Source organism: Musca vetustissima, unplaced genomic scaffold, assembly GCF_032173495.1.
Source record: "Musca vetustissima isolate MV318-11 ecotype Yass unplaced genomic scaffold, APGP_CSIRO_Mvet_v1 utg59236, whole genome shotgun sequence".
In the NCBI taxonomy this organism is placed as follows: Eukaryota; Metazoa; Arthropoda; class Insecta; order Diptera; family Muscidae; genus Musca; species Musca vetustissima.
Genome location: NW_026882200.1, coordinates 14,720 through 28,241, shown reverse-complemented (window position 1 = coordinate 28,241; position 13,522 = coordinate 14,720). Strand labels below are relative to the sequence as shown.

At 35.2% G+C, this 13,522-nt stretch overlaps 1 protein-coding gene across 1 annotated transcript; it reads left to right on the top strand.

Annotated features, from left to right (window-relative positions):
- Positions 1 to 4,410: 4,410 nt before the first annotated feature.
- LOC133328419 (hairy/enhancer-of-split related with YRPW motif protein-like) lies at positions 4,411 to 7,340 on the top strand. Its single transcript, XM_061536989.1, has 4 exons — positions 4,411 to 4,612; positions 4,738 to 4,952; positions 6,342 to 6,925; positions 6,956 to 7,340. Exons 1-4 carry the CDS (start codon positions 4,425 to 4,427, stop codon positions 7,328 to 7,330), a joined length of 1,362 nt encoding a protein of 453 aa, XP_061392973.1. The 5' UTR covers positions 4,411 to 4,424; the 3' UTR covers positions 7,331 to 7,340.
- Positions 7,341 to 13,522: the final 6,182 nt, after the last annotated feature.

Sequence of the window (13,522 nt, the reverse complement as noted above, 5' to 3'; positions counted from 1 at the left end):
TTTGGTTATTTTTGTGCGATGTTAATAATACTAGTTAATATCAGAACCCGACTTGTACACATTCGAATACCGTTGGAATTTTTGGATACCAACGTTTCAGTGGTCAGAAATCATGCCCGCCGTCAAAAAGAAGGACTTTCCGTTAATTACAAAAAAAAGCAACAACAACAACATTTTGTCAATTCATTTTCTTATCTTTTAAACCTTCAAATACATATATGCAAAGTTATAAGTCTTCAATATAATGCACGTTCATCGCCGAAATTTCAAATCGAGAATGGGGTATTAGGCCTCGATCTAACTGCTAAAACAAAAACTGCGGAACTATATATTATTGCCAAAATGTATACTACAATTTCGAGGCGAAAATTTTATCAGATTATTATTAGTTTGTTTTGGGTCCAAAGTTTATAACGCGACGATGTATTAAACAGATTTAACTAAACTGAATTTATGTGGAGAAGAAAGCAATTGGCGAATATATTAAAAACGCAGAAGGACAAATTAACCATGTCATGTGATTCGAAAAGGATCATATTTCAGATTTTCTCCACATTCTAATCTTAAGAATTCTAATAAGAAGAATCTCACTCAGTTTAGAAACCCTGTCGGACGGGACCGACCATATGATACTCTAAACAACTACCAATGAATACTATATTTCTGTTTACTATCTTCGTCCAAATTTGAAGTAAACTGTAAATTTTCATCGAATTAGGCTGAATATTAACGCTTTTATAGGCCACAAAAGCGCATTTTTCAAGATCCATTATAAGGGAGTCAAACCAAATCTTGATCCGATTTTTCCATTTTTTCGTTAATTATTGACCTAAGTAGATGTAAATTGCCATTTTCGAGACCCATTATATGGGAGGAATATCAAATCTTGGTCTGATTTATGCAATTATTTGGCACTTGCTCTTTAGGCCAATAATGAACATTTGTTCAAAATGCCATCCACCTACGATATGTCCTTTTGTTTTTCGCCGATGTTAATATGAACTCGCTGATAATTGTGGCGTCAGGCTATAATAACGTTTTCGATCTTTTTCGATCAAGATGTAGGCGTCGTCCTTGATCATAACAGGAACTTCATGTAGAATTTCAATGCGGTTACCGTGACATTTACGACCTCTAATGTGGTAATGGTAATACTAAATACGAGGGCAGTATGGAAAGTTCTTAGCCTAGCACAAAAAGCGCGGTATAAACAGAAAAAAGAAAAAAAAAATTTTTACAATGATAGCACGCATTTCTAAGAGATGATGGTATAGATTGTATAGCACCTAGCCAAGATGTGATTAGAATAGCAATTAATCGCTAAGAGGCGATGGTTTACCAGTCGAACTATTCAGGACCAGCAGTCAGATGCTGATCAGGAACATGAACCAACTGATTAGTACAATTTCGCGAGAGGAATGCATTCTCAATGATTGGAACCTCAGCATCCTGTCCCGTTCATAAAAATGAGACAAGGCGATATGTGCCAACTATAGAGGAATAAGTCTCTTTCCCATCGCATATGAAGTGCTATCCAGGGTGCTGTGTGAACGACTGAAGCCAATGGTCAATGACATTATTGAATCTTATCTATGCGACTTCAGACCTGTCCAATCCACTATAGACCAGATTTCCACACTGCGCCAAATCCTGGAAAATACCCATGAAGAACACATCGACACATTCCAACTATTCGTCGACTATAAACCGTATTCGACAGCTCTATCCATTCAGAGGAGTTTAACGCCATGTCTGCGTTCGGCATTTTGCAAAATTAATACCGCTATGCAGGATAACTTTAACAGAACAGGTCATAAGTTAAAGTTGGAGAGGAGCTTTCTGAGCGCTTTAATACCGAACAAGGATTTAGACAAGGTGATAGTTTGTCGTGTGACCTTTTTATCATCATACGAGATGCAAAGGTTATCAGGAATAGCAATCTGTACACCAAATATCTCATACTACTCGGCTACGCCGATCCCACATAATCTTTAAACGATTTGAGAAACGGTTAGCCAAAGTGGGACTGGTAGTAAATGGCGAGAATACCAAACTGATGGTATCAACGAGCAAGATGTCCAATAGACTCGTACAAACTGTGGAACTTGAAAATTACAGCTTGAAAATGGTCAACCATTTTATATACCCCGGTACTGACATAAATAAAACCAATGGCATCAGTTTTGAAATTCGGAGCAGAATAATGTTGGGCAACAGATGCTACTATAGTGTGAGTAAGCAATTGTAGAAAAAGGTCACCTGTTGCCAGACCAAACTCACACACTACAATACGCTGATACCCTGCTGTTATATGGAAGCATGGGTACTTATGCAAGCATATAAGGCAGCTCTCGGAGTGTTTGAGAGAAAAATTCTCCGAAAGATCTATGGACCGATCTGCGTTGACGGTGAATATCGCCGTCGAATGAACCATGAGTTGTACCATCTATTCTCGGACATAGACGTATCGAGCTGTAACGACTACGGTGGCTCAAAAGGCATATAAAACCGAGCCAACTGATGGTTCACGCAAAACGGGAAGGCCACGAATTCGATGGAAAGATCAATTGGAAGATAATTGGAAGCTGTACACAAGACCTACGCTCTTGGAAATCTTTTTTAAACTCGTCTCATGGAACAAATGTTTTGTCTCGAGCCAGCTAAGTAAGTTTACTATATTCATATGACATATTATACCGAAGCATCATACAATTGTCAGCGAATAGGATTCGGAGTTGAGTTACTGTGACTGGATTTGGAATCGGATTCTCTGGCTTAATTCGCAATCGGAAATTAGATATTACGTTAATTAAAAAATACATCAGACTGTGACACTATCCGATACTTTGTCCTCTACCTCGGCTTTAGAAGAAGACACAGAGTACAGATCTGAAGCCCCACTCAGATATTATGTTCATTGCAACATTTGTTGTGTAGAATACGAAATCCGATTATGCTTCCCATTAGGAATTTTGTTGTTTTAACAAGTTAAGCTACTTCGTAACCAATGAAGTCTATGGTACGAACAGAGACTAAGATTGCCTAATCAAGTCAAACAAAAACGACCTTGAAATCTATAATCCAGCGACATAATGCCAATTAATTCCTTATCAGACATAGCCTTTCCCAATACCAATTCCATGAGCTTACAACTGACTTTGACACCAAAAACAAAAATTCACCTGTTCCACCTACAAATCTGACCTACATATTAACGAGTATGTCGGGCGCCACAGGCGGTAGGCAGGCTGTGTGCGGGCGGCATACGTCACTTGATCCAAAGCAACACCTTCAATGACGGCCAGTGACCTCTCAAAGAGAGCGAGAATTCAATTTCCATATAAAAACGCCCAACAGCAAACTGTGATGCACTTGTTGGGGGCACACACGACCAGCATAAGTTTGGAACGTGTGCTCCATATTCAGTTGTTCATTGGAACAAACATCAATGACGGCTGCGGCAACGACGACAACGACAAGCATCTTAACAAATTTACAACAAACAGATGACGACGGCCATGGCCATGGTCGTTGTCATCATCATATTGGCGGTCATAGGAACAACACCTATAAGCCGGCAATTGTTGACACAACATTATTGTCAAGTGGCAAAACGCGCAAACGTGCAACAATGTCACCACACGGCCACAGAGGAGATAATGGAAGAATGCTCTCGGCCAGAACTTCGACAGGATGCAATGCAAATGATAAACGTCGGCTCATTGTTGTGATGCAAACACGCACACACAAAAGGATAATGCGAATAACTATTTGTATTGTTTTACGAAGACAACACGAAGTCGAAACGAAGTCTAGAAATGCACTTGTGTGTGTCGTTTTATTGGAATAATTGCTCGTTTGCTGGCCGCAAGAATTGTTTGGAGCGCGTTCTGAAGGACATTAACGAAAAACCACTGTGTTAACATTGTTTCCCTTTCCTGCTCAGCCACACGCTCTGCTCTCTCTCTCACTCACTCTCTCTTGTGTATGTGGTGTAAAGATCATAGAGTACGAAATCTTAACCCTTATCATAAACTTTGCCTTACCATTTTGGGGGGTGGTTAGTTAGGAGGGTAGTTTTTCGTTACGTTTTGATTTTATTGGTGCTTGGCCATGCAGGATTGACGAAAACTTCGCTAAGGTTTGAGTTGTGGCACATGCTGGTCGTGCGTTTCAAAATCAGTCGAACGTCGTTCTTGCACACGATAAGTCACGTGCTCTAAACTCCGCTCCGGTAAACAACAAACGGAAAAAATAACTATTTTTGAAAAAATTTATATTTTTTGAAACACAAATTTGAAATTATAAACAAAAAATATTTAAACAAAATTTGTAAAAGAAAAATATTTGAGTGAAGTGAAGTTTTGAATATAAAAATTTTATTTGTGAAGAAAGTTTGAATAAAAACAAATCAATTACCAAAAATGGATCACAATTTGAATATGCATCACAATAATGCTGCCCTGCATTGGAGTTATGGCGCCGCCGCAGTACCAACTACGCCGCAAAATCATTGGGTACCACCCCCACAATCCCAATCGGCATCACTAAAACGCGCCATATCGGAAAGTGATTGTGAAGATTTATATTCGGAAGAATCATCGAAGGAACAGTACGTATTTTTTTTATTAGCCAAAGCAACAATTGGATTTTTTTCAAATTCCAATTGGAAACTCCAAAAAGTTCTTTGGAGAATGACCTTTTATTTATTTGTTTTTTTTTTCTTCTTCTTTTTAGAATCTCTCCTGCCGATGGCAGCAACTGCCAAATGATGAGCCGCAAAAAGCGTCGTGGTGTCATCGAAAAGAAACGCCGCGATCGCATCAACTCTTCGCTATGTGAACTCAAGCGCCTAGTACCCTCGGCGTATGAAAAGCAAGGCTCCTCAAAATTGGAAAAGGCTGAAATTCTGCAACTCACCGTGGAACATTTGAAAAATTTACAAGCCAAAGGTAAATATTTTTTTCAAAATTTTAGTAAAAAATTGAAAATAAATATTTTTTGAAGTTGTGAGAAAGTATTAAAGGAAACAACGAAGTGAGAGTGGGAAATATTAAAAAAAATTAATACAATGAAAATGAAAAAAATATCAAAAAAAATTATTGAAAAAAATTTCAAATTTCGAAATTTTGAATAACACAAAAAAATTAAAAATTTCGAAATTTTAAATAAAGGGACAAATTAAAAAAAAATAAATTAATTAAAAAATATTATATAAAAATATTATATATATATAATATAAAAATATTATATATAATTAAAAATATTATATATAATATTTATTATAAAAATAAAATTTGTTTACTTAAAAATTTCAAAAATTTAAAAAATTTATGGAAAAAAATTTAAAAAAGTAATTGAAAATTTTCAAAGTTTGTTTTTAATTTTCAAGAGATCTAAATTTTTCTTTATGTGAAATTTTTTCTAAAAAAAAATATCATCTTCAAATTCCAATTATTTCACAATTTTTTGTTTTTTTTTATTAAAAAAATCTAAAAGTTTTTTTTTATTAAAAAAATAAAAATGTTGTTAAGTGAAAAAATATATATATAAAAAATCTAGATTTTCTCAAAAAAACAATTCTAGAAAATTTAAAATTTTTATTCGAAAAAAAACATTAAAAAAAATAATTGAAATTTTCAAAACGTTTTTAATTTTGAATAGACCTAAATTTTTCTATTTGAGCATTTTTCCTTTTATCAAAAAATCTACAAAATATCCTCTTCAAATTCCAATTAGAATTAATTCCCACGTTTTCCGCGTAATTATGTCAAATCCAATACATTTACCATACATCCCCTCACCCACAAGCAAAAATGGAAACTCTTAACTTTTCCATCGAAATAGGAAAAACAACCTGATAATGAAAACATTTCCCACACTTTTTAAGCACTACAACTGACACTGGTTATTGTTATCGTCAATATTACAACAAAAACAAAATATTCAAACAATTATCTCACGCTTTATAATAGTGGGCGATAAAGGATGGTTATGACCACTAACCATTACCACCCCTTCAACAAAGAAGTTACTCAGCAGTCAGTCAGTTAGCGAATGCACTTGGCTTTGTCGTGTGAAAAAATCATCCAAAGATTCCCATACCACGTGCCACCCCTATTTCGCACCAACACGGGACACAATAAATCCTATTAGATTTTTTGTTTTTAGTTTTCTGGTAATTAATTATAAGGGTACGAAGAAGGGGTGGTTTCAACGTCGTGGGAATGTTTTGTTGATTTTCCTTTAATCCCATCATTAACCTCGTGATTTACATAACACACAAAAATTGCCGAACAAGTTATTAAATTTCCGTATTTTTTCCTTGTGTCTTCTTCCAGGAACCGATGCCTTGGGTTATGATCCACAACGTTTCGCCATGGACTATCACATTATCGGATTTCGTGAATGTGCTGCCGAGGTGGCTAGATATTTGGTCACCATTGAGGGTATGGACATTCAGGATCCTCTACGTCTGCGCCTTATGTCCCACCTGCAGTATTTTGTACAGCAACGTGAAATGTCACTGAAAAATTGCACAGCCACGCCGGGAGCAACACCATGGACAGTACATCCCGGAGCTGCAGCCGCTGCTGCTGCTTCATCATATCAACCCAATTGTGGTGTGACACCATATCAGGCATATCCCTCGGCCACCAGTTCGGCGGCATCGACAGTGCACACCTCAAGTCACAGTAATTCGTCGTATGTACCCAATTTGCCCTCTGCCCTGCATCAATATCCCACATTGAGTTCGTCACCCAACAACAATGCTATGCATTCACAACAACAACAACAGCAGCAACAACATAGTGTGCGTTCAAATTCCGTTGGATCTGCGCAGGATGGTCATGGTTTAATCAATCACAATCAAGCGAGACAAGTTACCTCTCCCCTACAACAGCAATCCCAGACCCAGCAACAGGCACAACAACAACAACAATCTCAACAGCAGCAACAACAAAATGTTGCAGCCCACCCCCAAATAACACCCACCTCACATGACACCCATCTTCAACAGCAAACTCAACAAACTCAACCCCAACAACAGCAACAAACACCCACCCATCATCACTACTCCCACGATCACAGCGGTGCCACACATCAGGATCATCAAGCTGCAACCTACATTGAATTAACAAATGCCCATGTCCACCCAGGACATCGTCAAGCGCCCTCTGCCGTTCCAGCCTCTGCTTTGGGTTATACCGCCATGCCAACACAATACCCGGTGAGTGTGGCCCAGGAATATAATCATCAAACCGGTGTCTATGTTACAGCTAATGGTTCGAAACCCTATCGGCCATGGGGTGCCGAAATGGCTTACTAGGCTGAGAGGGAGAGAGGAAGAATGTGAGAAGGGAACATATCCCGGGACTTGGCATATCAAAGTCTTATAAATTAATCAATAATCGAAGTTACAGGAACGGTAATACCGAAAACGAAATTGGGAAATTCAGACAGCTTTTGGGAGTATTCCCAACGAAGGACCAAAAGCTATTTCTTTCATCAAGTAAAATAAAAAATAACAAAGAAATTGCACAACTCAAGAAAAAAGCTTTATGCAGCACTTCGAAAGAACTAAATATAGCTTTAGGAGGAACATTCACTAAACAGCGAAGGACAAAATATCATTTATATCAGCATGGTTCTATAATAAAATACGATCATTGATAAAAAATACAACTTTTGGTCGATGGACCAAAAGCTTCATAAAATCATTAAATGTTGTGAAAAAGTCCTAGAAAGCTTTGTTAAAGATCTAACGAATAAGAAACAATTTTCAATAGTTCAAGCACACATAACACATCAAAAAATTTCGAGGAATATTTTTTTTAATACTAAAAAAAGCTCCAAAAGCTTTTAGATTGTCCAAGTAATGAAGTTGAACGAATCACAATAAATAGAAATAACAGTTTTCAATAATTATACAATGTAACCACTGTAGAACTTTTAGAGATCTTTTTGGTGTCCTCAACATTGAAACTGTACTAAAAGCTTTCATGGATTTTTTATGGAAAAAGTCAAACAAATTTATATTTTTAAAATTTAAAAAAAAAAAACAAAAAATTAAAAACAAACTTAAATATTTATACCAAAGAAATTTATTTAAACAAAAAAAAAACAAAACCCCCACACTTTGTGATAGTTAAACATTTAAAATTTAAGAAAATTTTAAAATATTAATTGTATATTTTTTATAAATATTTATATTATAAATTTTATATATATTTTTTATATTTATTAAACACTTGTAAATAATCTGAACTTGTATTTAACGTGAAAACTTGAATTTTAAAAATTGCAAAACCAAAAACAAATCTAAGTCATTAATTGTTTAAGAACAAAAATATTTATAATTATTTTTATTTATTAATGATATTATACATATATAAAATATATAATTTTTATACAAAAGAAAGAAACTGTATTTTAAATAAACGAAAAGAAAATAAAATAAAAGAATTTTTACTTAATTGCCAAAAGGGAACAAAAAGTACTAAATATTGTAACACGGTGGAACGGTTATCTGAAAGAATGAAATTAAGTATTTATGTTAAAGGGAACCCCACCCATTCTCGATTTTAATTTTTCAAGATTTTCAATGGGCTGGTAAATCGAAACCAATGCTTGTTAATGTTTGTAGCATAGCACATATATATATTTGAAGATTTAAAAGAGAAGAAAAATAATTTACAAAAAATGTTTGTTATTGTTTTGTTGTTGTTTTTTGCAATTAAAGTAAAGTCCTTATTTTTGATGGCGGGCATGATAACTCCTCACTGGAACATCGGAATCCGAAAATTCTAACTGTGTTAGAAATAGTACATGTCTGGCTCTCGTATGAACTAGGATTTTTGACTTCGCTCTAAAATTAACAAAATGGCGGACCTTTGAAAATATATTTTTGGAAAATCGCCGATTTTTGACCAAAAACCAAGTTAAAAAATAAGAAAGGTCTTCACCGATTGGCATTATCCTATTTCATACGATAGCTATACACTCACAGAGAAACGTGTAAAAATTTGGAATCGATTAGGTTTTTAGTTTTTGAGTTATCGTGCCCGCCATTCACAAAAGAGAAAAACGCGTTTAAAGTTTGAGAAGCCCTTTAGCCGTCACTTGAGGCTGACACAATAAATCGGCTACATCTTCAAGAGTTCTTGAGATTTTCACTTGAAATTTTGTAGGGACATTCTTGAATTAGTGTATATTCGAATTAAATCAAAAAATGTTTGACCCCGAGAATGGGGGGACACCTTCCCCCCCCCCCCCCCCCCTTAAAATTGTCGATATCAATTTTGATTATACCCTCCACCATAGGTATACTGACAGATACTTCAAATGAAAATATAGGGAAAATACCAAAAAAATGAACCTATACCGAATATTTGGGTTATCAGTATATGAGGGATATGCCTAATTAATGACCGATATATGTCAATTTCGAACCCAATATTTTAGTTATGTATCTCAATTCTTTCCTTCAGGAATTATCATTGAATGAAGGAGTTGCCTGAATAGTTCATTCTCGAACCTCAAGTTCTAATTTTTTATCTCGATATCCTCCGCAGGTTGAATGATTACAACAAAGTCTTAGAAGCCAACCCAAAACGCGGAACAAATCAGTTAACTATTTTTAATATAAACCAGTAAGGAAAGTAGTAAAGTCGGACGGGACCAACTATATAATACCCTTCACCACTTTGGGTATATTCAATAGATGAATCCTTACAGACGTTGCATTTGGATCAGTAAAATGAAATTGGATCCATAAACAAGTCATTTTGCAACCGATACTACATTTTTCATTTGGTCAGATATAGAAGCTATATCTAAATCTGAACCGATTTTCACGAAACTTAACACACATCATTCTAGACCTAATTCATTACGCTGTGCGAAATTTCATCCAAACTGAAATATATTAAGGGACTTTGGTACACCATTTACATTAAATCGGACCAAAATATATATGGGAGCTATATCTAAATCTCAACCGATTTTCACGAAACTTAACACACATCATTCTAGACCTAATTCATTACGCTGTGCCAAATTTCGTGCAAATCGAAATATATATAGGGACTTTGGTGCACCATTTACATTAAATCGGAAATATATATATATGGGAGCTATATCTAAATCTCAACCGATTTTCACGAAACTTAACACACGTCATTCTATACCTAATTCAAATCGAAAGATATATAAGGACTTTGCTGCACCATTTACATTAAATCGGATGAAAATATCTAAATCTGAACCGATTTTCAGGAAACTTAACACACATCATTCTAGATCTAATTCATTAAGCTGTGCCAAATTTCGTGCAAATCTAGAGATATATAGGGACTTTGGTACACCATTTACCTCAAATCGGACGAAAATATATATGGGAGCTATATCTAAATCTGAACCGATTTTTCCCAATTTCAATAGGGTTCGTCCTTGGGCCGTCCTTGATCTATGCCAAATTCCATCCAAATCGGATCATAAATGCGACCTGTACTTTGTTAACAAAAATACATGGACGGACAGACGGAAAGACGGACGGGCAGACAGACGTACGAACGGAGAGACGGACATGCGTAAATCGACACAGAAAGTTATGCTATGCATATTCTCAAAAGCAACCATGTGTCTCGTTTCTTTTTGGCTGTTACAAACATATGCCCAAAGACATAATACCCTGTACCACAGAGTGGTGAAAATTCATGAAAATTATGAAAACCTACTACAAAAATTGTGATTCTGCCACATCCACAATATATATATATATATGTATATATATGGGCAATATTGCCATACCCCCCTTTATAACCCCTTTATAACTCGGGAACTACTTAAGTATATGAAACAAAGTGAATAGTTTTGGGTTAAGTGATCTGTCGTTGCAAACTGTTCATGATATTGACCTCCAAGCTTTATTTTGGTGGGAGCTGTGTCTACTTTAATGTAAAAAATGTGTAAAAACAGGTTGAGGCGAACCAGTTTTTTTATGTTCTCTATCGATTTGTGACTAAGCCACTCATTGCACGGCCTTCGTGTCAAAATAAAACTAGAAGCCAACAAAATGGGGACTACACCCCCTTTGTATCATTTTTCAAAATTTTAACTGCATCTACCTTTAAATGATGCTGACATTTTGAAGCTCGATTTTGAGTGTTTTTTTAATTTTACTTCTAGCTTTAATACGCAAACAGGAATTTATAAAAATCGATTATAAGATTATTGTAGTCGCGAATCTGCGTAATTTGATATGTATTTTGTGTATGTAGAATGCACAGCTTCAGAGTAATACTCATCCGAAGGTGCGAATTTTGTGCGATCAAATTTCTAAAAAACCTATTTTTCGGGCCAAATTTTTAGATCTGTCAACTGAATGATATGGGTACTCGCGATCAATAAGGTTTTTTACGTTTCGGATGATATAAAATCTTCTTCGTGAAAATCCATCTACTAGGACGGCGGGAACTGGCCTTCCAAAAACACGAAATTTGGCAAAAAATGTTTTTGAAAATATCGCGGATTTATTTGCGTTTTCTATGGATCATTTCCGCTTCAATAAATGACCTCATACGGATTTTGATCTTGTTCGAAAAGAGAACTTTAAAAACTTCAGCCGAAAGAGAGATGTACGCAATTTACCTCAAAAATAGATTGTGCTGGCACAGCCATGGTTCTTAATGGACCACATTGAAATGGTATAGATCGATGTATTTTTTTTAGGGTGCACACCGAAATCGGTTGCGCGTTAATGGCATATGGAGTTTTCGGAAATTATTCGCGTTTTACGATTTTTTGGGTACTTCAATGTAACGTGCGGCACATCTTAGCCGTCAAATGAAATTTCGCAAAATATATATGGATTGGAAGACAAACTTCAGTACTTCCTGGAAACCGCATGCGCATCAGATGATTTTGAGAATTACGCGATTTACACGCAATTTAAAATGTATATTTTATAATATTATTTTATTTTAAGATTTATTCCTATTTATAGAATTCTAAGATTTATCGGAAGGGTCTTGATATAATCCGCAAGGCGTATACTTATACACAGAAAGTGATTATTATATATGTCAATTTTTCGGCGAAATTCGGGTAAAATAGTAGAATAGCCCCAACATTTTTTTCTGAAATTTCTTGTATACAATTAAAAAAATAAATATGATGACATTATTTTTTCGAACCAAAAACAAACAGTTTTCCTCAATATCTTGTTTTGTTGTCGCTGTGATTTACAAACCGCTACACGGACTTGTGTGATTTTGATATCATTTGATTCATCATAGTGTTTAGAATATGTAGATATTTTTAAATTAATTTTTAGGTGTGTGTATGTTATTAATATAATGAAAATATTGATGTAATCTCCTATATTTTGTTATTTATCTCATATTTCGCGAAGATGTGCAACTTTATCGCGATTATTATAATATATTCAAATTCTTATTTTATTGAGGAAGATATATATCAACGTTTTGGTCAATATAATAAACGGCGTAATTTTAAGATTTTTTTCTTATGCCCAAAATTAAAACCTCTATAACTTTTGCGCGCATCAACCAAAAATTTGATCGCGAACGGTTTTGGAGTCAGATCATTTTTCTCTATATGTGTACCAAAAATCATTGATGTGCCACAAAAACAAAAAAACTGATTTTTTGAAAATGGAATATTAAAAAATTGGCAATATTGCCCATATATGTATATATGTATATATATATATATATATTTTGAGGTTCTTGAGCGCGCATTCTAGTGTGGTAATACCAACCAAACCAAAACACTTAGACACGTGTAGTTATCTTAGTAGATCTCCTACATACAGCAATAATTTTGGTATTTATTTAAAGATCACATACTCCTCTTGAATATACTATACATGGATATACAATCAACTTCTCTGGATTATGTCCTTCAGGTGTAAATATACACGCCATAGAAGAATAGAAATTTTGTAATTTTTCACAGAAAGGTATAGGTTTATTTGACCGATTTTCATCTTCATATTGACCGATCTTCATCAAAACAGTCATGCTTATTCCATTGTCAGACTCCTTTCTCTGTGTAAAATTGCATTATGTTCGGGTCATAATTGTAGCCTCCAGATCGACCAGAGAAAATACAAAAATAATCCCATTTCGCCCCTTAAATATTAACCGATCATTACCAAAAACGATAGGCATCTCGAGAACCCGTCCTTCATGCAAAATTTCGTGACGATTGGTCCATAAATGTGGACGGACACACATGTCTAGATCGACTCAGCTAGTCGAGATATGACGCTCGGAATACTAAAAGGAGGGTCTAGGGCCAATATTTCGCAGCATTCTTCATATTTTCTCACCTATTTGGCATTCCGGTTTCACGCATTCTCTACAGAATATGCTCGATATATGTCCATGTTTTGATGTAGCTCCCATAAAAACGTCTCGCCTAATTATACCCTTCACCACACTGTGGTACAGGATATTATGTCTTTGTGCAGATGTTTGTAACAGGCAAAAAGAAA